Here is a 26,803-nt window from a genome sequence, read left to right as displayed (position 1 = left end):
CTATTTGATTTTCCCACCAGAATTTTCCGGTTTTCCCATGAAAATGGTAAGTACCCCTAATATAACACATGCACGAAACCTAAGCAGAGCTTTAACCAGCTTAGAAAAAAATTACGAGCAAATTGTATATCAGAAATCGCAAAGATATGAATACAATTGCAAAAATCCGCGTAAAAATTCACGTTTGAATAAATGTGTACAAAATATCACATCATTCCTCTGCATTTAAAATACATGTTAAATCTTAAATAAATCTTAAGGTACGAGCATTCAAATGGGCTATTGAGCGGTACTTTCCTGTGGTACTGTTTAAAATGCGAAAATAATAAACCGTCGCGTGTGGACGAAGGGTCCGGTACAATTTTCAGTTGAAATCTCTTATCATAAGTATAACCATACATCTGAAGGCTGCTGAGCACTACCCTCCTTTAATATTATCAATTTTCAGAATTTTTTTTTTTGAAAAATAACGGTAATAGTTTTTGTAATTTTTGCCATTCAAAGCAAGAGTAATCGCATTTAATTCCCTTCTTTCCTGTCACTCCTATAATCCAAGGTAAAAAAAAGACGTTCACACTAGCTACCCAAGGGAGCTTGCTTAGCTTCCGCAACGTAAGACTGAGTCACTTAGTCGGTGTAGTGTCGAACTGCCTTTGGGACTGTTCTTGGACGCTAGTGCTTTTTTTATTGGATGGCATATACACGAGGTTGCGTTGGGAATTGGGTCAAAATTAGTCTCCCAAAACAGTCACACAGTGCAAACTGAGCGACACACGAAAGCGCGCGTGAATATGGCCACCTGCGTGAAAAGGCGACACGCGAAAGGAAGAAAGACTAGAGTCAAACGCCCTGGCTTGGCCTGTAGTCACTTATTTCCATCCTCTTTACACGTGGCGATCTATCTCGTGATTTTCATGCGCGCTAATTTAGTTCTTTTGCTTGCTCTACTATCCCAGAGGAAAATCACAGTCTAGTACATAACACGCTCCATCACATGTCACAAAAGCGAACAAAATTAGTTAACTCAGGAGTTAACTATTGAATAAGCGGTCAAGTATAGGAAATAGCTTGAAATCTCAAAATTTCAACTTATCTTGTTGAACACAAGCCCCTTTTTCATTAGAGCGGTTTTCACTTGAGTGTCGAAAAGTAATTGGTCTTGCACTTTCTACACGATGCGATTGGCTTAAAAGATTCGCGCCACCTTTTTATCCAATCAGAAGTAAAACCAAAGCCAATTGTGACGCGCTCGCATGCATTTTCCCGCGCTTTGCGTCAGCCACATGTAATTACTTCGAGTTTTGATTGGTTCAATGTATTGTCTGTGTCCTATGTGATTGGCCAGAGTAATCACTTTGGTTTTGGTTTTACGACACTCAAACGAAAACCACTCTAGTTAGCTTGTGTGCCTTTATATTGACTCGTGGTCGATTTGAGCCCATCTCCCCACCATGGTGGGGTGGGGTGCTTCTGTTGTGCAGTACACGTAACCCTCTCATCTCCCACGTTGCCCGGCGAGACTGAATTACTGCCTATGGTGCTGAGATGACATCAGCAGCAGTGATTATTCAGATCTTGGGACTTCTCTTGCAGCCTCTCAGCTTTACCACCAAGCTTAAGGACAAAATGAGACGTTCGCCACTCAATTTCACGGCCACACGCTGCCTGGAGAAAGAACACTATCCAGGAGAACTCCCGGAAAAGCCATGCTAAAAAGAGCTTCCAAATAGGTGGCAAAGGGTTGTTGGGCTAAAAAGGGAAAACCAATAAGCAGTCATTCTTCTTTTAAAACCCTAGCTGACATGGAGGGTATTCAATAAGCAGGACAACCCGTTTCGCTGCTTGTCGCATTCGCTACGTCCTAGTTCACAACAAATTCGCCACATATTACTTTCTGTGAACCACTGAAAATATTCCCTTAATCGCTCTAGAAAAAAAAAATCTTTTAATATGTTTATCGTTCTTTTAAGCTTGCCCCTCCGAGGGAGTAAGTTTTGGACTTTGCCAATAGGCAGCGACACGAATACGTAGATAGCGAACTCGAACGTAGCGAGCAGGACTCGGAAAAATTTTCGTCCAGTAGTCGGGGACAAGTAGATTTTCTCGTTGCTGCGCAAGTAATCTTTAAAGCTCACTTGCCCCAGGAAAGTCATCCTCTAACAAAAACATAAACTAAGACGAGCAAGAAGTGGCCCTTGGAAAGTAAAATGTGAGAGTTACTTGCCCAAAGGACAAGCTGGAATTCAAGTTTTTTCGAACCGTTACCCTGATAGGTTTGCGGTCCAGTCGCCCGAGAGTCATTTCGCCCGAAATCTTTAGTCAAGTCGCCCAAAAATTTATCATGCCTAGCAATATCATAACATCTTCATCGCGCACGTCAAAGGGAAATGGACTTTCACAACTTGGGCAATAGTTTTGCTCAAATTTTTGGGCAAACTGTCTCCATAACAGTTAAAACCGTTAGCAAAACAAATTGGTAGAGTCAAAGCATATCAAAAGGGAAAAAGCAAAACTTCCGGTTGAGGTGCGTCATCAAAATAACCTCTCTTCCAGCTCTTCATTAACATGACACTGAGTGCTCTAACTTCACGGTCGTCCACTCGTTAAAAACAAGTAAAAAAATCTCACAACGAAAAGTTTTCTTTCCCACTAGTCCTCTGGACGAGTAGAGGTATCACTCTGAGAAATACATGAAATTTTTTTTGGTATCGTACCAAAAAGTGGTAAAAGCCTTGAAACAAACGAAGAATTGCCAAAGGCAAACGTTTCAACAACGAACAGGCAAAAAAGTGCTAGGCATTCTCTTGCCGAATAAGTCCGGGTTCTACTTGAAACAAAATCCCCTGTGGGATACAAGATGGGGGCTTTTGTAATTTCGTTTCGAAGGTTCGTATCTGTTTTCCTTTGGTGAATTAAAACGTGAGCCAAAGTATGTTGAACTGAGTGGATTGGAACGAAAAAAACTGAAAATGATAAAAGTGATCGGTAGTTTTGCTAATGGACCAGAAAATTTTATCCTACTGGTCCTGCGGAAGACCAGACCCAAAAGTTAATTTCGAGCACTGATGACTAACAAAGAAAACTCACTCACCCCCTGAATACATCTGAGTAAGATAAAATCCAAGACAAACCACACCAAGATGTGTTTAATGAACATAAGAGCAGCACTGAACTCCCATAAATAGGACATAGCCCAGCTGGCGAGCAAACCAATTACAACACTCTCAGTTAGAGGTTCAAATATGGCCGGAAAGGGTTCCATGGTAAGACGTAACCTGGTCCATCTGCAATAGAAGCCGTTATACAGACATTTACTATAAAGACACGAATGAAATACCAAGGGAGCTTTCATTTATATGATCAGTAGAATATTACACCGCTACTTGGAGATAGGAAATTTCTCTTCTTGTAATGAAAATACAAAATCTTGTGCAAGATCTTGAAGAGCTCCAGAAACGATGACATTTTCAAAAAGCAACTCACACATGCGCATTCTGTTTCCTGACAGTTTGCCTTGGATATGTCACCGAAGTGAATTGACCGAGAAGGCCTGGGAAAACGCAATACAGGAACTATATAATATTTACTAGTCTACGTATAAACCTACCTGACCATTCTTTGTTGGTATCTTAGAAGAGAGTAATGACTTGGATTCTGCATGGCTGGATCACAGCTAAGAATTACTTTCATTCCCCTGTGAGAATTAATGTGATGATCAAATACGTTATTGTCACTCATCTTTGTGGGACTTAATTTTCACTATTTTAAACAATACAAATTAAGATACCTGGAAAAAAAAAACGCTTTGGTAAAATAAACGACTCAAAAATTTTTTAAATGAAGATTCCCTACAGCTCTCTTCTTTGAAGATACAGTTGCCATGGAAACCAAAAGCTGTTACTGCTTGTGCAGTGATTTTGTTAGCTCTGCGTCCTGCATCCCTGACGCATAAAAATCCCCAAATAATTCATGGCATGCCTCCCATAGGACGCAAAAGATCAATGTATTGATTTGAAATTGTGTATTTGTAGACATATCCGGCCTGTTTGCGTAATTTCTGTGGCATTTATTACGACTGTTGTTTAAGGATGCATATTTCTTTTAGCCTCTGTTGTGCATTAAAATAGAAGAACTATATTTTAATTTCAGTGTACTGTAATACAGACTTTTGGAGTCTGTCTCCAGACTAACTATCTGATTACATAAAGGCCCAAGTATTTTCAATCCCAGATTCTTTATTTTTTAACTGGGACTCATTGGTTCTGGACTGGGACTCATGATTTTCACAAGATGAGTCTCAGGATTCACCATAACTATTTGTAACAAAATCACTGCTTATGTTCTGTTATTGTGATGTTGGGTTGGTAAAACATCAATATGTTTTTGCATCAAGTTTAAGTCTTGTAAAATTGTTTTATTAATCTCTTCCATTTTTATGAATGTGCCCTGTAAATAGAAATAGCCTCTAGATTATCGCAATTCTTTAGAAGTCTGTTAAGCTATTATTCATTGGCGACTAGTTTGGACAAACAGCATAGTGAACTAACCTATTGAATATAGCTTTAGATATGAAATAATCTTCTGCAATGTAGCAAGAAAATACCTCCAGACCACCTGTATGCAAAATACGCAGAGAAAAAAATCAATGATGTTAACCAATTTACTAGTAGTCTTTTGTAATGAATGTGGAACCAAAGATAAGTACATCAACAAGGTTCACGCAAAGAAATGTACAAAAAAGTGTGATGCACGTGCAAAAATGTTATTTTGCCAATCTAAACCTGTTAGTTTATTGCCGTTCTTCCTGCTGTCGTTGTCGTCATTGCTTAAGCTCCCTATTGGCTGTAGCGAGATGAACTTGAAAATCTTCATACTCCACTTGGCTACACCTCATGCAGTATCTTTTTTTTTTAAATTTTCTTCTTTTTTGAACAGCAAGTGCATGCATTTATTACAGGTAAAGAGTCACATCAACTTCTGACCCTCACATAATTATTGATACTAGTAGCACACATTAAGCTCTAGTTTCTGTTCTTAACCCTTAAGTCCCAATAGTTACCAAGATCAAATTTCTCCAAACAATATCCATACACTGTTAAGAGATAAGTTATGAGAATTAATAAAATAATCACACAAGAGAAAATGCCTTGATCTATTATCAAATTCTCTCTACTTATTCTTTAAGGAAATGTATAGAGATCAGTTTGGAGAATTTGTATATGGATACTGGGGTTTAAAGGGTTAATAAGTTATCAAAGCATGTACCTAATTCATCTAGAAGTGGTTTACTGTACAGGCTTGACATTCCATTAGCACACAGAGTTCCCAGGCTGTAAGCAAGCAGGTAGACAAATGCATGCTGGGTTCCAAAATATACCTGTTGAGAGTTGTTCATTAGGATTATTATCATGGCAGTCTTGATAAACCTGCATCTTGTTCTATTGTGAAAGGTTTGAACCCAGGAGTCATTTCAAAAGTAGGTTGAGTTTGATTGTCTGGGTGAACGTAGTCCTGAACGGAACTGTTGTTGTTGACAGTGACTGATGTTTTGACAACCTATGCGATAGTCATCTTCAGAGTCAAAGTGAGTTGTATCACGTCAGTTCATGGTATTATACTCTGGTTATTGATCTGATTGGTCAATTACGTTGTGATGTTATTGGCCGTCTGTCAGTTAAGCCGTGATGATAACTATTGGCTGTGAAGACTCCTAATTAATATCTTGTTCTATGTCACTCATAGCAACTGTATTTTAATTTATGGCCAGTATTAGTTGAGAATCAGATGACAGTATATGTTGTAGTTATTATTTTATCTCAGGTAATATTTGTTTGTTCTTTTGTTATTGGCTATGGTGATGTATGCTATGGAAGTTGAAACAAAAGAAGAAATAATAAAAATTACTTGAGATAAAAAAATAATAATAATAACTACATCATATATTACAGGTCACAGCCTCGCTGTCACTTAGGGCCAGGGCCGGGCATTTCTCCTAGCAACTATGAGTATAATCCCCGGCTACTTTCACAGGGAACAAAAGAAAAATAAAACCAAAGGGACTTCCTAGCTGTTCAATTCCCTGCCTACTAATTGGATGTACCCAGCAACTTGAAATTTTAGCAACAGCCCAGAGGTCAAAATTAATCTTATTTCAGGTTAAAATCTTTCGGGTTTGAACCCTTTTTTGAGCAAAAAATTCAACGACTTTTCAAGGACTTTCAAGGACACATTTCCCATTTTTCAAGGACACCATTGACCATTCAGTGCAAAAAGCGCCTTGAGTCTATGTCTTTTTTAGTTCTTTCAGAACATGAGTAATTTTATCCCCAGGGTATTTCTGTGTTTGCTCTTTTTCCTTTGGAGTTCTATTTAAATTATAAAGTTAGGATTGAAATTCAAGGACTTTCCAGCACCGACTACAATTTTCAAGCACTTTCAAGTAAGGGCTTGAATTTGTATTTTAAAATTCAAGGACTTTCAAGGTGTGTGTGAACCCTGAACCCTGAGGTGGTGCGAACCCTGTTCTTTTAACCTAGTTTGACTCTTAATTTCTTTTGTCTTTAAGCAGTAGGAGACAAGGGAAATTGAGAATCAATCTAGGTTAAATCAAAATTAACCTGAAATCAAATTTGATCTGTAGCATATACATTAAAAGAGTTCCACAATCTGAGTTCATGAATATTCTTTTGTATCTCACCTTATCTACACAACCAGCAAAATCCAAGCAGTTAGTAACAAAAGGGATCTGATCAAAGGACAAAAACAAAAGACAAGAAATCATTACTAACTTATACAGTGAGTTTTGATAATTATCTTTCTTTAACTTGTGATCATACACTGTAACTAAAGTAGGTGAGATGATTGGTTTGGCCTGGGTTTACACTGGAATGGCTGTCAGGAATCATGAAGTCACTATACAATAATATTTCATATTAATTTTAGTACCTGATGCACCATTCCGACACCTGGTCCCATATGTGATACTAACTCTGTCAGAGTGCCCTGGTGGACTAAACAGTAATTATCACATTGTTAATGGAACTGATGTGGAGTATAGAATGGAAATGCATTGAATAATATCATTCCGAAAATCATGGCATTAAGAGACTAAGAGAGTGGAAATTCAAAAAGGCAAGAAAAAAAAAAAAATTCCATATCATGTGCACCATGTATAACAAATATCCAAGGCTGCAGCCTAATGGGTGTCCAGTTGCCAGAGGCTCTATGATTTGCTGGCAGGCGACTAAAATTTTAAACAAGGAGTCCGTAAGGGCACCTAAAACTTATAGTTCTAATGGCAGCAGCCTCTATGCTTACTTCCAATGAAGGAATGACAGAATTCCCTGCGTATTTTGCGCTTTTGAAACGAAAATGAAAACATGTGTTCGTCGACCGTCGGCAAAAAATTTCCACTGATAAAAGTAAACAAACATGCACTTTTCTAAAAATTCAAAACTTGAATGAATCATGTTTCGAGATGCCTGAATAGAGTTTTGAGCATCTGCTTACTTATTTCAGTTCATCGATCAATTGGTTGCTAAAAATGTGACTCAGGCTCCTAACTTTTTATTTGGGGCTGCCAAAAAATTCTCTTAGGCGGCAGCCTTGACATCATTGTGAAACTAACAGTCATCAATCTGACCATGATAATGGTAATGACCAGGTCCCCAGCACATTGGAAAATCACCCCTTGAGAGCAACCACACTAAAATGTCAAAATGTTTACTTCAAAGTACTACAGTTGGAACCTCCCACAAGCAACCATGACTCGTTGCTGACTGAGACATTTTTTTGGGTTGACGATGTTGTTTATTTTTTACCTCCTAAAGGACTAATTGATGGATGCCAAGTTGCTCTACCAGCACAAGTCAAACAATGCAACAATGCTCAAGCCCTGATAACTCAATGCCTTTTTCTTTTCTTTTTTATTACAAGAGTTTTTTCTTGATATCTGAAGGTTGTTTTATGTACTAGACAACTCAATATATTCAAGGCAGTTTTATTGATGGCATGCAGTGCTTGTACTGTAACTCAGAAATTGCTCACAATAATCTCTCTATAAAACTAATACTAGTAATAGCCAAAGGTTACAGGAGTGCAGGCGACAACAATCGAAGGTCCAAACGCTTTTGCTCCAACACTGTGCTTTGTGTAAGTTTCACGTTACAGATGGTCAAAACCCACATGATCAGACTATGAGGGGTAGAAGGTCGAAACACACGCGATCAAATTGCGTTTTTTGCATTCAATTCATTCTTAGTGGGAGTCCAAATGAATGCTGAACACATACATGCAACGCATGTGTAATAACGACCTGGAGATTAGGATTGCAGGTGACAAGAGGGACCCGCAATAATAAATATTATTTTTGATGAATTGGTCCTGTTCTTCCTTGTGGCCAAACTCTTGTAAGAGAGCACCTCCTGATAATGTAATGTAAATAACTGCTGAGTCTTGACACTTGGAGGGGTTGCATAAGGGCAGTTTGATTGTATTCTTGTTCACGCAGTGAAATTACCTCTAATATTACTGTCACAAATCCACAGAAGGTTATATTTTGCTGCTTTGTAACCTTGGTTCATGTTATTTATCTTTGGATTTACTCCAATTGTCTTAGCAGCTGCCAAAGGAAAAAAAACAATTGATTATAGCATTAAAATTTAAGAGCAAGCATATATATATGTGGTACAGTGTATCAGTTTTTTTAGCTCTCAACCAGTTTCTTAGAACTTATTCAGTTAGATAAGAAACACTCCAAGGAAAATTCTATAAATGTAAATTTATCAGGGTGCAAAGAAAGTCATTTTTACAGTTAGCCAATTGGGCAAGCTGAAGCTAGCATTTACTAGCCCAAAATTTTTTGATGAGCAGAATTGATTTCACAGTTCTTCTGTAAGTTGAATTCCTCAACATACTTCACTTGCCAGTTGGGCAAGTTAAGAACAGAATTCACTGGCCTGATAGCAAAATCCACTAGCCCCGGGCTATCAGACACCACTTTCTTTGCATGCTGATGTATCCTGATGTGTAATATATCAACAACTTATCTATTAATAATATCACTGGTAATACCATATTTATTTCAACTTTCCATCTCAAGTCCCCACACGTTACATTATGAACAACTTTCCGTGTGGAAGAAATCATCAAAATTGTGTCCCTCTTTTAATAACTCATTGCTATCCATTGAGCATTACTTTGCCCTTTTTAGTGGAAAAAAGACACAATAGTATGTTGCTAAGGAACAGCTAGGCACGCTTATTTATTAGCTCTGCTGGATTTTGACTAAACTGCACCTTCAAAATTACCCCATGTCTTTTAGTTTTCTGGCAATGTGTGCCAAAAGTAGCCTGATTCTCAGACGTCAGAGGTCACTCGGCCCCTTCGCTTCTCTCCCTCTCCCAAAGGGGCAGCAAACGACTGCGGATGTCTGAGAATCAGGCGACATCAAATGTAGCTCATTTAGAGCTGGTGAAATTCCCCAGCAGCCAGCTGGGCTCAGCTACATCACAGATGGGAAAAAGGCTTTACGTGACTAATCTGACACTCCTGTCAAGCTGCCTTATATTTGATTGTAAATCAAGCAACACATTTGACGGTCCTTATGCACACAACATTTTAATTACTTTTTACACTACTTACTGTAATTTATATCAAGGGTTTCAATAAAATTTTAAAGCAGGCAGATCGTTTCAGTAGACTAACCGAGAGTATCCAAAAAAAAAATTGAAAGTGGCTTTTATTAGTCACCTTATGAAAGGAAAAAAGCAGCTAACTTCTCTGAGCAAAATAGCCAACACTTTTTGTTTGCTGTCATTGCTTATTGAAAAACCATTGTCCCATTATCAATAAAGAAGTTGAAAAATGTCCAGATCTAATGGTTGCCCTACTTAAACTATGAGAATGTTGTTGCATTAATAAACACAGTTAAAATTTAGCTGGCGGCTGAGGAAAATCACTACCAAGTACTTCACTGTTTGGGCTGGCTTCTCTACAGAGCTCTTCCTCTCATTATTTAGTGAAGGATGGTAAAATCAGTTATCTAGCCCAAAAATAAAGCTGCCTAATTAAAATCAAGAACCCTGATTGGTTTTCAAAAATTATACTAAACATAAACAAGGTTGTAAATATAGAGTAGATAAATAAGGCAATTTTAAAATTAGACCACCTCTGGTTAGATATCCAAATTTCATGGTTCCAAAAAAAAAGGGAAAAAAAAAAGTGCATTGAAAATAATCTACATGTACCCTTGCATGATTGTATCCAAGAAAAAAAAGTGTTTCAATTCAAGAGTAGATTTCATAACCATAAGTTGGATGCATGCCACATATTCATTAGCTTCATTAGGGAGTTTACGCAACAACAAGGGTGAAAGCAGGGAACATGTCACTTAAAAAGTAAATTCTTGCTGTTTCAAACTTCATTGCTATTACTTTCTGTCCTCTAATTTGTCAACTGATTACCTTCCAGAATACATGACAATAATATGTTAACTCTACATTAGACATGGATGTGTTGTGGTTCAATTCCTTGTCCTTGGTTCAAATTTTGTTTTCTTTTTTCTTTGTCAACTTCATTTTCATAATTACATAACCATACCAAAGAACAAAGGAAAATAGAATTCAAACCAAAGACAAAACTGAAACACAAGATGTATTAGCTTATTGCATAGTCTATGCTGATTTCATTAAAAGAAAACTTAAGGACATTTAAAATATATAAAACTGATATACGGTATTATTTGAAAAAGAGTGTAACTATGTACTGCTTTCAAGAAAAAAAATGCCCCAAATAAGTTCAGGCTGAAGAACAAAATAATACAAAAAACATTGTAGTAACATGTGAAAGTTTCTATTTTCATCACTTACAAAGACAGTTTTCTACAAATGGAACAGTAAACCACACAAACAAAGCATGGTAAGCAATGATTCAAATGGTAATTTTTGAGAACTGAGTAAAATTTGCATAATTTGTATCAATCTAGTACCATCTGTTACAACATGAAAGATAATCCCTACACACAAACTGATCCACTTATTTATAAAAATAAAATACATTTCCTTCCTTGTAAGCTCTACTTATATCAAAATAAAAATAAAATGTTATTAGAATTAAAATTCAATGTTATTTTCATATTTTTGTCATTGTGTGGTTTTATTAATACCATCAGCAGTTACTAAGGTATCTACAAAGTAATCCAACGGCAGACATAACTGTTGTGGAAAATAAAACCAACAGCGACATTGTTCAAATTTATGCTAAAAAGAGGTTGGAGAATTGGCACCCAGTTAATTATTGCTGGTGAATATTTCATAAACTGTCACAAAGATGAACAAAAAAACTATATCTCTGCAACAAAAGCTGTAATTTTCATGGATTTAAAATAGATAAATTAATGTTTTACATATAAAATAATATTGCTAGAAATTTCTTCCATATGCTAGCATATAATTTACTACTATCATTTAAATATCCGTCTCGTTTTTAGCAAGCATATTTTGAAGTATTTGTTTAAGAATGAATGAAATTCCGATTTACACGAGGGAGTTTTAAAAATATACACATGCATTCTTTAAGAATTGAGTGTTTTAAAACTCTGTTAACTTTGTGGTTGTGGCCGATTCTACTAGCTCCAATAGGTGTTATGTCTTCTGCAATAAAATTATTACTAACGACCCACCTGTGAACAGCCTTGAATTCACTAAAGGGTACGCCTCCATCAGCTGACGGACAATTTTCACAGCTGGGTCTAGTTCATCTTGTACGCAGAAAAGAATTTCAAACTGAAAAAAACAATTCATTCGTCCATCGGGATTTAAACTCAAGCTTAAATGCAAATTGCTTACTTCAAAATTGTATAAAGAATTTAGCATCATTCACGCTTGACGTAGCATACGCTAAAATGTTTACCACAATTTCGATTCTACTGCATAAAAATGAGATTCCCGTAAAAATGTAGGAGAACAGGAAAAAAAGAAAGAAAGGTGTGACCTTATCTCATTTCGCTACTTAACAAGGATGGGAAAAATTATGAGCGAATGATAACGATATATAGAGAAAACGTTCTTACCTTAGGGTAATTTAGTTCAAAAAATGTTTGGAGATTTTTTATAAGATTCGGTTCTTCCCCAACTAGAGGCTGAAAATTAAGAAAGGCAGAAAGCTGAATGAGATGAATAGTTCTCAAACACCAACTTGCAAAATTACAATATGACAATACCAAATTAAACAAGCCCTGCAGGGGAAGCATTGTCACAATTTAGGATTAAATTAGGCAGCTCGATCGTAAACATGCATTTTTAAACAAGCTCTAACCTTCAAAATTGAAACTCCCGGTAAATCTTTATTGTTAGCAACGGCGACCGACTTGTGGAGGTAAATTTTTCTAAACAAAGAAAACAATGACAATAGAGGAGATTGTTATTTCAGAGTACACGTTTGCATATCAGTTGCTTATAAAGAAACGCAAAGCCATGAAATTAATGAAAAGCGAACAACAAACATTTTACGACTACTTAACGCCAAACTACTTACCCAGTAGCTATAGATATTAACTGAAATAATGCCAACACTATCCATAGTAAAATAAAGAACATTGCTAAGAGATCCAACACATTAGGCGCATAAAACTCGTCGACATTAGCGAAAGGGGAAGCCATGTTGGATGATTGTAGAAACACGGCCAGCCCTAGGGCAGAGTCTTGTGATTGGCTCGTTCTGTCTGACTGGTCGCATTGATTGGATAGAATTTCCCGCCCTTTTCAAGCTCTTGAAGTCGCCTGCCGTGTTCAGGTGACGTGGCTTGCAATTTCTTCGACCCCTCTAGCTGTAAATTCCGTTGTACTAGACTTCCAATCTTCAAAAATTAAAAGCCATGTCTACAAAGTGCTTTTAAATAGTATTTACGGTGCAAGTAAAGATTTATGGCCCTCTATCTGCACATGAAGCACGACATGACCGAGAAAAAAGAAACAAACTGAGGCCCTGGGCGTGAACTAGTACCGGCCCTTTTCAAGAGGGGTGTAAGGGCGGATCCAGAAATTTTAGAAAGAGAGATATTTAAGAAACATGCATGTTTTAAAACTAAAACCCACAGTGTTTTTCATGTATTATCCACCGTGGTAAATGCCATAAAATCATAATGGAAAGTTTAAGAAACATGCATGTGTTAAAAATAAAACCCACAATGGTTTTCAAAGATTAACCATTCATGCATGGTTTCTTCTTAAAAACCATTGATGTTAAGTATTCGGCTTATCCATTAATGGTTTTGATTGTGATATATTACACAATAACCATTTAAAAAAACATTGATGGATTTTCGAATTTTTTTCCTGTGATACTAGCATGTTACATAAATACCATTATTTTATTCGCCAGTGACAGCAATCTGAGACCATCTGTACATCTGTGTCCAAAAAATTGAGCTTAAGAAGACAGATTCAGCCGAAAATTCGCTTAACACAGTTTCAGTTAAGAAAGAGAAGAAGGCCCCTTCCCCACTGAAGCCACTAGCTTTGTTACTCTTATATCAAATATGAATACAGTCAACTCTAGCTTAGTGGACACCTCTGGGGGAGACTCCCCATATGAAAGGGGTGGGGATGCTCGTTGGAAATTTTGAATTAAACCCCTAAAGGAGACCGATCTGGGCGTGGCCCAAGCTTTTTTTGACCCCTAAGAGACCATGTTAAAACACAGACAATATATATATTTTTATATTTTTTGGCGTGCAACCCTAAACGAGACCTTCACGGCTAAATATAATGGCCTTTTGCCCAGAACACCCTAACGGAGACCAAAATCCAAAATTTACACCCCTAAGCGAGACGACGAGCATCCTCACCACTTTCATATGTGGAGTACCCCCCCCCTCCCCCCCGGATGGAAACCTCTAAGATGGACAACTCTCACAGACAGACACCTGGTGTTGGTCCCTGCCTTTTTTCAGTCATTCTACTGTAATAAATTATACTGTCTAGAAGATGGATCCCTCTTTAAGAAGGACAATGGACACTTTTGAAACTGTCAACGGACAAAAATACCTCAAAATTGAAATGTAGGTGCTCTACATGACAGTAAATTGCAAATGTTTGATGTGTTATAGTTGTGCTTCAGTTTACAGAGTGTATACTGTTATGCTTTTAGACCTTGAAGAACGTTTGTTTGAAATGAACATTTGATTGCACAATGAGAAAAAAATTCCACTTTTCTGTTACAATTATGTTTCCAATTTGTGTGGTTTTGTACAAGATAAACAGACGTGTATACATTGCAAATAGGTTCAGCTTAAAAAATAAAGGTGTCAAGATACCTCGACCCTCTATAAGACACACACCTCTCTAAGAGAGACAGCAGGGCTGGTCCTGGTCCCAAAGGTGTCCGTCTTGGAGAGAGATGACTGTAATACACTACGATGATCCAAATATCATGGAAAAAAAAGTAATGAAAAATTTAAGTCTCAGATAAACTGACTTAATTAGTTCATAACTGGAAAATGGATAAGCCATGCATATTGTAAGAAACCACGATAAGATTACACAAAACAAAAAAAAAACATGAAGTTGAAATTTCTCGAGTCTTTAACTTTAATTTGCAAACCTCTTATACATTATTCCTCAGTGACAAATCATTATAATGTGCCACATTCCTAATGGCTGATGGTAATGCAAGTAATTAACCATAGACCCTAGGAAACTGGTTGTTTCAATGCAAAGTAGTTTTGATACATCTTGTTGAGATAAATTATGAACTTAACAAATTAACTTGCATGAACAAGAAAAATGTATGGCATGAATATTCAAATATGCAAAACTATTTTCACCTAGACTGAATCAAGATAACAATCAAAACAACTAATCAAAACTACATTGTTCCAAAATGATGCAGTAAGCTAATGCACTACAGTAGCCATTACAGTCCTTCATATTAGTGCAGCACCCACTCTCTGGCTAAAACAAGGTATCTTTGTTTGGCAACTTGGCCCTGCAGTGGTTGGGGGGGGGGGAGCTCTGCACTTATCACCTGTATCGGTAACTACATGTGCAATATTACTTCCCTCAAACAAAATTTTCTGCCTCATTCAACCTGTGAATGAAAAATATCAACCACACTTCCTCTCAGTGAGAGTTTGGGCTGCCTGTGGAATAACATTGTTTAGGAGTCGAAAGGTAGGGGAGGATTCAGAGCATACTTAATCTTTCTTTACAGTAGCTTTGCAATTTTTTGCTATTTTTCATTACTGTAATTAGTTATTTCCATTTTCATTATTTTTCATTAATTTTCTTTCTCCAAGGCATCCCGTATATCAGGATCTTTAATAACAATTTTCTGCCCTGGCTCAAAATAAATCTTCAATGCTTGTTCACTAGCTAGTCCATTTTCCAGTGAACTTATTATATCTTCTATTGTTTTACACATGGCTTCATAGACACTGCTGATAAATTTGTTTTCTCCCTCTTCATTTTCATCTTCAGGTCGAGAATCTAAAGGATAGGACAAAGCATTTTGATTCTTGTTAAAATAATTGGGAAGGAACCTGTTTTGAATTGCAGACAAAAGCTTTTGAAAGATTGTTAAAAGATGTGTTGATAGTTCATCTGTCCTCCAAAACTTTGAATCCGGGAATTGTTCACATTCATAAAGAAATAAAGTTTTCAAGGCATATGTTTTTAAAAATGCATCTCCAAGCTGGTCGACTGGTGTGACAAGATTGCGGATTATTTTCAGCAGCCTGTAGCACACATTGCTTGCATCACTCTCTTTGAACCAAAAACAGATGATCTTATTTTCTAGAACACTACATGTTTGCTTCCATGTGTCATCTAACATGCGACAATACAACAATTCATGACTGGCATCAGCACATAAACCAGATTTTACTATCGGATGTTCCCTTGGTAATCGTTTGTCAAGATTGCAAAATGATGGTAGGCCCCTCATAGCAATTACGTAGGTCACATCAACGGATATGTTAAGGTTAGGGTAGTATACTCCTTTCCAGTTGAGTAACAGTGTAAGAGCTGGTCCAGAGAACTTAAAGCTGGCCAGAAATTCTTCCCCTCCTTCGAGTGTCCTTCTTACAGATTTTTGAGATGTGGTAAGTGAGATGCCATCTGGCAATGACATTGTTGCTAAGCAACTGCAAACAGCATCACGGTATTCACTGTCAATTGTTGCTTGTAATAGTGTCTGTTTATTGGCAGCATCATCATCCGATTCCAAAACACTTTGCGGATTCCAATTCAATTTTGTGTCGTCGATCTCTAGAGAAACCAAATGTGTGTACTCTGGATCTTCAAATGGCTTACAAGAGCACACACCTGGGTGAGAAAACTTGTTTAAAACCAACAGGAAATCAAATTCATCTGGTGCATTGATTTTACTGTTGTGATAAAAACTACCACAATGGACAACAGAGTTAGAAAGGATGGGATTCAGTTCCCCTATCCTATTTGAAATCTGATGAACGATTCCCTCTATTTTAGATTTTATCAGTCGCACTTCATCATTTTTGTAGTCCACACTGTGAAGTCTGTCTAGTTTCATCAGTGTGTCTTCAATATTGGAAGCCATCCTGTTTCAGTTTTCATTCACTCTAGATTCCTCATATCAGGTATGATTAAAACGTTCCACAGTAATGGACTGCCCAGGTATCATCGAGGTAATCAAACACGGAAGTTGACAATCTCCATTGCTGATAAGGGAAGTGAATCGAAGTCACATTTGCCAAACTGCAAAGACACAACTGATTCTTAACTTGCCAGATTCTCCTTAAGAAAGAAACTTAAAGTCATCTTCAATATGTTGAACAAACTTGTACATACATCTACATAGCCTGATTCCTCTCTCAATATGGAGTCTATGTGCCTGCGAGGCAGCGGAAAGCGGGTAGTTTGTTTTAGGTAGGTACGTAGTATATGACGACACGCACAAGAAATGAGCAAATGAGCATCTTTGCTTTGCATCGCTAATTCGCAATTTCTTTACAATTTTCCTCTGATCGCTGTAATATGGAGTGGGAAAGCAAGTTTTCTTCAATAGTACGTGAAACAGAGACGAATTTAGCGAGAGTTCGGGTGAGAACAGCTAAACGATGCGGATCGCGGTCACACATTCCTCCACAGTAAATAACGCAAGCGAAGCCAGCGTCGTCGCGAGAAAGGAAACTTTATATATACCCGATTTATTTTTCTCCTAACAAGCATCTACATCTGATAAATTTGTCAACCCGTAATTCTTTAGATTTCTTTTAAACCTCTAGATTTGATTTTAATGTATTTACTTTAGGACCGCCTGGGTTCTTCAAGCAAAACAAAAGAATCGGGTCGGTCAAGAGGAAACCATTTTGGCGGTAAGTGTCTTGTTTGTTAATCGAGCCGTTAAATTGAGAGTTAGGCCATTTCGATTCTATAAATTATGAAAGCTTCCTCTTTAATCTTAAGCCTGAAAGACATTTCAACAATTTTTAGGGCATAGTTAGAAATTAGTGCACCGTTGGAATGCTTTAATAGTCAATTAATTGCGTTGGATAAATTATTGAAAAAGGGCGTAATTTTTGCACCGTAAGTGTGTTTACACAAACTTATTGTGAACAACTACAACTCTTAAGATCCCGAACCGTGAAACCAAGGTCGTGACCTTCGAATGGACAAACCACAGTGGGTGACTTAATAAACCAATCATCGTAAGTAACAAACCCTGGGGTGTGCAGTGTGTACATGTTCTACAACTTGAAGCTTTTTACTGAGAGGCTGACACCTTGGACCTCCTTATAACCCTTCTATATACCATTTTTGGCAGAAAAGGTACCCCTTTCATGTGCTGTAAATTCTATTGACAAATGGTACCCCCTTCACATACCTAGTTTAGAACTTATGCCCTCCATTTAACTGCTGTAAAAGCACTGTCTGTGAAGTGTGAGTACACCACAAAACCAGATTTTTCCGCGTATTGTAAACACGTTGTGAATCAAATTAATGCGGAATGCCTTTTTTATACAGACTAAAATGAGAGAATTCCCTACCCTATCATACACGTCAACTTAAGTGAAGTCCATACTCTTCATATATCTGAAGCCTGCAAAAGGTACCCCTTTTGTGTGGAACTTACCCATATAGGCGTTTATAGGGACTATTTCCCCAGGAGATTGTGGACAATGCGCTGTACCTCTAGCCCTTAAATACAGCTATCTCTCATCCCAAGATGTTTTGGGAGATAGCATAGATGGCTGTGTTTCCATGTGAGAAAATCCATTAGGCTGTTTCTCATGGCTGGACAGAGCCGTAGTTGGTTTCTTAATCAGAAGTGTAGAGCGTTACGATCTAGTGAAAACAGTATTCTGATTCCACTTATGACTCCTAAAAAGAAGTTTTATGCTAGTCACTGTTGGACTTAAAAAGTGAAGGTTGCTGTCATTCTATCAGGAAATTTTACAAAACTGCTTTCTGTCTTATTTGATAGCGTCCATAAGTCCAGGGAACCTTCGATCTCAGACTTCCCGAAGTCCTCATATTTCAGCTATGGCTTGGGATAAACTCAGCCCTGTGAAAACTGTTGGCATGGCAACTAGTGTTCCCTCAAGTCAGGCATCACCTGCTCTTGTTAATGCATTGTTTGAAAGGGTTGAGGAGCAAGCTGAGGTGAGAACTTTTACAATAATAAAAAATAACGATAACGATAATAATAATGGTAATAATAATTCAGGGAGGCCCTCACTTAGATTAGACAATATTAAAATAGTTTTTTCTACTACTGGGGAGCGGGGATGGCGCAGTGGTGAGAGCACTCACTTTCCACCAATGTGGCCTGGGTTCGATTCCTGGACTCAACCTCATATGTGGGTTGAGTTTGTTGTTGGTTCTCTTCTCTACTCCAAGAGGTTTTTCTCCGGGTACTCCGGTTTTCCCCTCTCTGCAAAAACCAACATTTCTAAATTCCAATTCGATCCAGAATGCTCGGGCGTTTAATACATGAGCCCCTGGCTCGGGAGATTGGGCAACCGCTCCTCACGCTATCGAGCTTAAACAAATTGATTTGATTTGATTTGATTACTACTGTAAAAAGGGCAACAAAAAACATTCAACTTGTCTAAGTTGCAATATTTGCTTGGAAACGAGTTGAATACCGATGTTCAGTGTGCAAAGAAATTAGTGTCCGATAGCCCGGGGCTAGTGGATTTTGCTATCGGGCTAGTGAATTCTGTTCTTAACTTGCCCGATGGGCAAGTGAAGATTTTTGAGGAATTCAAATTACATAAGAACTGTGTAATCAATCCTGCTTATCAAAACATTTTGGGGCTAGTTGAAGTGAATTTTGGGCTAGTGCATGCCAGCTACAGCTTGCCAGAATGGCAACCTGTAAAACTGACTTTCTTTGCACCCTGGATGTTGCACTTTTTACCACCTACATCAAATCTGTCTTTCAATAAATGAGGTTGTTAACAGGTTTGACCGTGGTTGATAAGATGCACGGCATCACTTTTCAACTCATTTTGTTGCAGTGTCGTAAAACAAGTGCACTTTTTGTTGCTTATTCTACCCAAAGCTTTAATAATAGAATCAAACTTTAAAACTCAACTGTCATGCAAATGTTGAAGGCTAAAATAAAAAGTTTTACAAACTAAAAATGTTTGGCAATTTATGTTTATGTCCAGCTTAAAAATTTGAAAATTTATGTATTAAAATGTGTAACCTACTATTCCATTTCAGCTAGTGAGTCATTTAAGTGACACCGTCAGGGGACTTGAGAAAGAGAGAGAAACTCATGCTGCAGAGATCAAGAGAATGAGAGGTACATTCTTGTAACATACTACAGCTGTGTTTACTATCAAAGTCACAAAACTGTTAGCACTCCCCCTCTCACCAAAAAAAGATCATTCACATTTGAATTTTTGCTTAGCTCATGTGACCATTCCGAGTGCCCTGTTTGGTGTGTAACTTTCCTTCCCTTCTTAGACAGGCAATAACAGCAGTTAAAATGCTCTAAAGCTGCCAGGATAAGACTCTATTGAAACATCTCTGCTTCAGCTCAAATTATCATCAATTAAATAGTGACCTCCTTGATTTGCCATGCTGAAAAGTTCTTCTGCAAGCATTTGTGATCTTTTTTAAACTGCAAGACATTGTTTTTCCCTCTCCCTAAAGGAGAAAAAGTCTCGTCACCAAATGGGGTGCTCAGAATCTGTGCCTGTTGGCAAAACCGGCAGGAAGTGGTCAGGGGAAAAATCACCAACAGTTTTAAACTGAAATCAATTTTGACCTGTAACATGTGTCTTATCTGAGATATACTTTCTACTCACCAGGGTTGTCATTAAGAGCTGGGGGCCGGGGATTTTCCCCGGCTACTTAGAGAAAAATAGGAAAATAGGAAAATAGAAGAAAAATAGAACCAAAAGAAATCCCTAGCCATTTGATTCCCCGACTACTTGCCGTATTTACCCGGCAACTTGAAATCTTAGTGACAACCCTTACTCACTTTCTTAATTGGTTTATCACATAAGGCTTACTGTCCTTATCTCCTTGGGAACATAGCATAACAATAATTATCTGTTTTACGTAATAAATTTTCTCACTCAGATGAAATAAACAGACTGAATGAAAGGCTAAGAGAAAAGGGAGTAGACATCGAAACAGAACGAAAGTTAGAGCAAGTGAGTATTAAAAGAAAGATTGCTAAATCTCTTTCATTATGCTTTAATTCAGTCGTTTACTTACATGTAGAGCACAATGTTCAGTAGCTCTGGGCAATAACTTTGCAGCTGAAGGAGTGTGAAATAAGTCATTCTTGATGCACTGTCAAATTCTCCCCAGTTCCACAAGCAAGTATGTCGAACAGCACCTCAGAAAAGCAACTATTTTCTGTGTTGTAGCTCTCTTGAAGTTTTAATTTTTGACTCTGTTAATTTTTTATCAATAGAAATTTAATTTGAACCTTACCTGAAGAATCTTTTCTCGCCCTGTAGGTTGTAGTGGCAAAATGGTTTAGAATAATAATGGAGACTCATCTAATGTGTTTTAAATGATATTATTATTGTTGTTTTTCTTTGGTAGTTTAAGCGTGATGTATATAGCCAGCTGGAATTTGTCCAAAGCCAATCCAAGTTAAGACAGAGTACAAGTGAAAACTCCCATGGCAGTGATCCGTCTGTCATCAATGAAGCGTTAGTGTTAACAAACTTCACCCTGTAAATCACTTAAAACGATTTGTAGAGTTTTACTGCACTAAATTATAAAAATTTTCCACTTTTTTTAAATGACAATGTCCAGTTTGATGGCAACAAGATATGAACAATACAACTTTCATAATCTTTTTTTAGGAGAAGAATTATAGAAGACGAGACAGAATCTTTACAAAGAGATATTGAACATCTTAAAACAAAGATGGGTAAGGAAAACTTATTTTTTCGTCATATTAATCAATCAGTCAGTCATTGAATTAAAAGTAAGTGAGCAAGTTAGTGTGTTTGTCAGTCAGTCAATTAAATAGTCAGTCACTCAATTAACTCAGACAAATTAGTGTTTCTGTCAGTCAGTCAATCAGACAGTGAATCATCCAATGAACTCAGACAGTAAGTTATGAAATCAGTCAGTTATAAGATACCAGTGTGTTGCAGTAGTCGGTCATTAGACTGTCAGTTGCTTACGTTAGTCAGTCAAAAAACTGAGTCAGCCAGCCAGCAGTCAATCAGACATTATTTTAGTAGATCTTCTGTTACAAATTTTAGTTACCAGGGTAGTCAGTCTTCAATCAGCTGTTCAGATCCCAGTCATTCAAAAGGTGGATAGTGCTATCCACAGTGGATAAATCGCTGTCCGGTGGATTATGCAATTGGTTTCCCTAATACTTATCCACTAAATAGTGATTTATCTGATGGATAGCACTATCCAACGTTTGAACAACCCAGACCAGTTGGTTAGGTTGGTAAAGTGAAAAGTCAGGCCAGTTTGTCAGTTGGTCGGTCAGTTATTTCAGTCAATCAGTCAGTTGCAAAGTACAGTGTATGAAGTTAACCAGCCAGGCTTACAGTCAGCAGCTGGCTGCGTCAGTCAATCCGTCAGTCAGTCAGTCAGTCAGGTTAGCCAGTCAGTCAATCAGTCAGTTAGTCAGTCAGTCAGGTTAGTCAGTCAGTCATTTAGTCAGTCATTCAGTCACATTAGTCAGTCAGCCAGTCAGTCTTGAAATCTGATTCATTTTGGTAATCAGTCAGCACTTGTATTTCTACCCACTCAACTGGTGCAACAGTAAAAACTATTAATGTCAGCAAGTACAACATAGATATTTTCAAGCCAATAGACCTGATTCTAATTAGTATAATGTATAATTTCTGAGTAGGTGATTTTAACATGTATTATTTTTGAATAAATGAAATGTAGGAAAGCTGGAAATTGAGCTCCACTCATCACTTAGCGACTCAAGAGATGTACTTCGTAAACAGGAAAGGCTGGACAGAGTAAGAGCATTTTACTTAAACTTCTAAATAATAATGACATCAGTATGATACTTTATAACTTTTTCATCAATTCTTGTTGACTGAGTTTAAAACATGCAAGGAAATAATGTTGCTTGTTTGTTGGCATCCTTTCACAGGTTCTGTCGTCACTTTCGGAGAATCAGCGCTCACAGTCAAGAAGCTTAAGCAGTATAGTTGATGAGAAGCAATCAGATTCATATGAAATACAGCAACTTAAGTAAGTTACCCATATTCTTTTCTTAGTGTGAGAAACCTGTAAGTGATTTTGTTATGAAATAATGTTAATAATAATTATGTGCTCATTTTTACCATGGAAATAGGAGGAGTTTTGTTCTGAAAAAAACCTGTGATTGTGCTGTGTTTTACTTGCAGGCATCTTGTAAACCAAGTTAGACGACAGTTTTCTGATCTGGAGTCTGAGTTTCAGTCCAGCGTCAGAAATTCAGGAGTTTCAAGTTAGTGAAGACAATACTTTTTCAGCATGAATATTTGAATAAGATAATTACATTAAGTTTGAATTTTCCTGAAAATTACCCCAAAGAGGTTTAATTTATTTTAAATTTACTTTCATTGGTAGATTTATCCTTAATCTTGTTTGGAATCATCTCTAAAAAATGTATTTAGTAACCAATTCATTTGTGTATTCCAGTTATTTTCCATACACACTTCATTAACTATAATATTATGACTATGTGTGGAAAGAAGATGGTCATATTACTTTATAAATTTTCAACAGGTAATAATTCATCTGTGAGGCAGTCCCAACTGCGTGCTTCAACACAAGCAAGATTTATGAATGGTGATGCAAAATCAAAACGGAAAGGAACTAAACATAAATCCAAGGCAGCAGTGGATGATCTTGTTCTGTCAAGCAGTAGTGATAATGATCTGAGTTTGACGACACTGGATGTTAGCAGTCCTAGTGACTCAGAGCTAACGTCATTGAAGCTTGACAGGTCTCACAGAGGTAAAATTGGCTGATAGGTAGTTTAATAGACCCTTCCTGTTTTTTTTTTCAAGTTTTGATAAAGACCATTTTTCAAAAATTTAATATCCATTGATGCTGCTGGAAATAGCATCTTAAAATTAGGAAACTTGCCAAGTTGAAAGGTGAAAAGATTGCTCCACAAAATCAGGAAATTTTACATAGATGTTTGTATGGTGGGGGGCACAAACTTCACCCCCACCATGAAAACGTCTTTATCTTTGTTAGTATTCAACAAATCACATTCAAACTTGGTATTTTAACTATAAATTTTAAGGCCTTCTTTTTAGCCTTGTTGACAGATTTTTTGTGGTGATGGACTTTTTTCAAAAGTAGAAAAAACTATGGAGGTGTCTATTTTGGTGAATAAAATAATGAAAAAGACTTCTGACAGAGAAGTTTCTTGGCTGCCATGACCTTTCTTTTTCCCTTTTATTCCCAAAATTTCCAGTTAATAATCAACATTATTTTTTTTTCTGTAAAATGCTGGAAAACTAGTGGTACCATATGACTCAAACTTTAAACCACATATTACAAAGCAAACAGTGAAGTAACATGTAAAAGTTCTGCTTCATAGGTTTCATTTGAGCGGTCATAGCATCGCATATGTAAAAAAGTTAATGCCAAGTAAAAGTTCTACCAAAGAGCTTTCTTTAAATTTAAGTAATGGTCCGTGTAAAAGGTAGGCAGGCGAACGGCAAAAGTGATTAAAAGGTGCTAACTTTTAATCATTAATTTCAATTAAATCAAGCGTTCTGATTGGCCGAAATCCAAAAATCGCCAAAAAAAGAGTCAGAAACGTGACAAAAACACCTTTTTTTAGCTTTATTTTCCCCATTCCCCTGTCTTATACCTCACGGCCAAGTTTCAGCATTGTTCTATGCGCCAATCAAAAGTTAGAGTGGAAAACGTGCAACACACGCGCGACCTAGTTGTGACCCCATCTTAGTGTGACACTTGAGATGTTAGGAAATTTGTCTTTTACCCGAAGAAATCTCGTCAATTTCTTCGTGAAAAATCTGCATTTTTTCTTTATTGAATATTTATCTCAAATTTACTGTATTTTATCATCGGAGTGATCGTCAAAATGCTCTAAACATGGTTTGCTGCCGTCCTCGACATGCCGAGTCGCCATGTGGGAATTTGGGCCCGGCGTAGTTGTTTTCGTTGTCAGGCCGGATCAGGAGGAGATCAGAATAATTGTGGCACTAGAAATTGGAGTACAGCTGGGCATAAAAGGAGAAAGCGAAAGATTTGTTGTTTTTACAAGGATGAATTTATTTCTCGAAGAGATGTAGAACACTTGAGCTTGAGGTAAGCTGAATTCAATAGATTTTCGCACCTCCGCGCGCATTATGTGTTATTCATGTGTTTGCCCCTTTCGAAACTTCCATATTCCGTGTATCTTTACCCATCTTTCATTCGATTTTTTTTCTCTCTAGATTGCTTCATCAAGCGAAATGGAAGTTCGCCGTGGACCTTAAGTTAAAATGAGCGAATTGAAATTTGTGACACGTTTGCATTTTGTACCTTTGAGTTCTGAGACGGAGAATACCGAGACGGAAGCCGCTTAGGTATCATAAATAGCTGTCACTGGTGTTTGAGTTTCTCTTGGTACGGAAGATCTAGCGAGCATGACTGCAGCTTGCCTTTATTTTTTCCAAGGACGAGAGAGATTGTAAGAAGGATTTTTATAGAGTAATATCAAAACCTTGAAAACAGATAAACTGTAGGAGAGCTTTTTCTGAAACCCGATTATCCGAACATGCAGGAATTTTTTCTATCTGGGCAACATCCTCTTTTTTTCCAAAAGCAGAACATTTAGATAACATTTGGATTTGATTTTGTGTACTTGTTGTTGTTCTGTATGGTGGCCGAATATGAACGCGCGACATTGGCGCGTTCGCCAGATTCGCCACGTGAGAGTGAATTGCTGCTGTTTACGATCATGGTTTTGACATTTCTTTTGTGAGAGCCGACGTAAATGTTGTTCCCAACGTCGCTGATTGATGTAACACTGTGCTCATCTTCGTGTAATAACATATCAGTTTAACTTCCTCGGGTTTGGCGCATAGAAATCTTTTAAATTTTAGATATGTTATATTTTTCAACATAGCAAAGCAATAGACGAAATAAAAAGTTGTTCGAATGAGTCTTAAGCTATCTTAATTCAACTTTAAAATTCAAATTTCGCGCTTTTAGCTGTATTGACCAATCAGAGCATTCAGATTTAATTTGATTAGAGAAATTAGCGCCTGAAAAATAACTGACGCTATTGCCGTGGGCTATTGTTTTTCTGCCTGCTTCTTAGCTGGACCATTACTTAAGGTCACACCCTACGAATTTGTGCACAGATGCAAATATTAGACAGTCTTTGTATTCTAGTTGGCCTTTTTAGGGCCTGTTTACATGGAGTGGGAGGGACCCCAGGGAGGTGAGCTAACCCACTTAGATAGGGTAACCTGCCTGTCCATATAATCTCTCATTTTAATTTGATCACATTTACATGATAGGTGAGGTGACCATGATAAGAGGTAATGGACAAGTGGGTTACCCCACCTAAGCTGGTTACCTCACTTACCTGGGGTCCCCCACCTCCATGTAAACACATGTAGGCCCTTAGTGGCAGATCTAGGAGAGAGGCCCAGGGGGCCAGCTTCCCCCCCCCCCCCCCCCCCGGGTTGTAGACAAAATCAAATCTGCCAGGGGAAGAGAAATTATGTTTTAACAAAGCACTCTTCTTATATCAAGGTCTGGATGAGCCCTCCCCTCAAAGTGGTGAGCAAAGCAAGACATAAAAGGACACATCAACGAGTGGCACAGCTGCAAAGGGGGGCTTTTTCCACCCCACCCACCCCCCCTCACTCCACCCCTCAATCTTGCACCTCTTTTCGGGTGCCCCTTGTGTCTGACTTCTCATGATATCCCCCAAATGGAGAGCTTACTTGCAGGCCCCTCCCCCCCCCCCCTGCCCTCTTACCTCATGATGTAGATCATCTACCTTTGTGATGTTTAGGAGCAAATGTATAATGTGTAAAGACTTATGAGTAAACTGTGATTAATTTGCAGGAGTGTCAGGAAATGGAGTAGGAAGCATCTCAAGTTCATCACTCAGTTCTTTGGACTCTGACGATTTACTGAAGGAATTATCACATTAACCATTGCTCAACTGTATCATAGGACATGAACTTTTGGGTGGAATGGGAAAAAAAATTGCTGGCCATTTTGTGCAAGCTGTCTGTATGGAGTAATGCATCTGATTGCTGATTCATTAGTTTTCTGTATTTTATATAACTTTCAATTCTTTTAATACTTTAATAGAATCAAAGTTGAATTTCCAAAGCATC

The 26,803-nt window shown here is 37.6% G+C and overlaps 3 protein-coding genes across 4 annotated transcripts; 1 reads left to right on the top strand and 2 right to left on the bottom strand.

Annotated features, from left to right (window-relative positions):
- Window positions 1-1,461: 1,461 nt before the first annotated feature.
- Window positions 1,462-12,665, bottom strand: LOC140921439 (ceramide glucosyltransferase-like). 2 transcript variants are annotated; one of them, XM_073371434.1, is made up of 12 exons: window positions 12,535-12,665; window positions 12,316-12,385; window positions 12,071-12,139; window positions 11,681-11,783; window positions 8,519-8,620; window positions 6,946-7,010; window positions 6,698-6,745; window positions 5,266-5,377; window positions 4,548-4,614; window positions 3,608-3,694; window positions 3,092-3,284; window positions 1,463-1,749 (listed from the first exon to the last, which is right to left on the bottom strand). In XM_073371434.1, the coding sequence occupies exons 1-12, from the start codon at window positions 12,657-12,659 to the stop codon at window positions 1,552-1,554; spliced, it is 1,239 nt and encodes a 412-aa protein (XP_073227535.1). In that variant the 5' UTR covers window positions 12,660-12,665; the 3' UTR covers window positions 1,463-1,551. The 2 variants fall into 2 exon arrangements, with proteins under 2 accessions (XP_073227536.1, XP_073227535.1); XM_073371435.1 differs by lacking the exon at window positions 12,071-12,139 and having other exon boundaries at window positions 1,462-1,749.
- Window positions 12,666-14,631: 1,966 nt separating this feature from the next.
- On the bottom strand, window positions 14,632-16,860 carry LOC140954116 (cyclic GMP-AMP synthase-like receptor). The gene has a single exon (XM_073403522.1). The coding sequence runs from the start codon at window positions 16,573-16,575 to the stop codon at window positions 15,277-15,279; it is 1,299 nt and encodes a 432-aa protein (XP_073259623.1). The 5' UTR covers window positions 16,576-16,860; the 3' UTR covers window positions 14,632-15,276.
- A 78-nt stretch (window positions 16,861-16,938) lies between these two features.
- LOC140921384 (uncharacterized) lies at window positions 16,939-26,763 on the top strand. Its single transcript, XM_073371384.1, has 12 exons — window positions 16,939-17,078; window positions 17,290-17,353; window positions 18,463-18,641; window positions 19,710-19,791; window positions 20,577-20,650; window positions 21,051-21,160; window positions 21,317-21,384; window positions 22,374-22,450; window positions 22,588-22,688; window positions 22,844-22,926; window positions 23,208-23,438; window positions 26,526-26,763. The coding sequence occupies exons 1-12, from the start codon at window positions 17,013-17,015 to the stop codon at window positions 26,612-26,614; spliced, it is 1,224 nt and encodes a 407-aa protein (XP_073227485.1). The 5' UTR covers window positions 16,939-17,012; the 3' UTR covers window positions 26,615-26,763.
- Window positions 26,764-26,803: the final 40 nt, after the last annotated feature.

Source organism: Porites lutea, chromosome 12, assembly GCF_958299795.1.
Source record: "Porites lutea chromosome 12, jaPorLute2.1, whole genome shotgun sequence".
NCBI classification, from domain to species: domain Eukaryota; kingdom Metazoa; phylum Cnidaria; class Anthozoa; order Scleractinia; family Poritidae; genus Porites; species Porites lutea.
This window is presented reverse-complemented; position numbering and strand designations above follow the sequence as displayed.

Excerpts from the sequence above, each read along its gene's own strand:
- LOC140921439 (XM_073371434.1), bottom strand. The coding sequence starts at position 12,659 with ATGGCTTCCCCTTTCGCTAATGTCGACGAGTTTTATGCGCCTAATGTG. Across the intron at positions 6,746-6,945 it reads GTGTCGGAATGGTGCATCAG|ATCCCTTTTGTTACTAACTG; the intron begins GTACTAAAATTA and ends TCCTTTGATCAG. Across the intron at positions 3,285-3,607 it reads TACCAACAAAGAATGGTCAG|ATGGACCAGGTTACGTCTTA; the intron begins GTAGGTTTATAC and ends CTTCTATTGCAG.
- LOC140954116 (XM_073403522.1), bottom strand. The coding sequence starts at position 16,575 with ATGGCTTCCAATATTGAAGACACACTGATGAAACTAGACAGACTTCAC.
- LOC140921384 (XM_073371384.1), top strand. The coding sequence starts at position 17,013 with ATGGAGTGGGAAAGCAAGTTTTCTTCAATAGTACGTGAAACAGAGACG. Across the intron at positions 17,079-17,289 it reads CGAATTTAGCGAGAGTTCGG|GACCGCCTGGGTTCTTCAAG; the intron begins GTGAGAACAGCT and ends TATTTACTTTAG. Across the intron at positions 17,354-18,462 it reads AAGAGGAAACCATTTTGGCG|CGTCCATAAGTCCAGGGAAC; the intron begins GTAAGTGTCTTG and ends CTTATTTGATAG.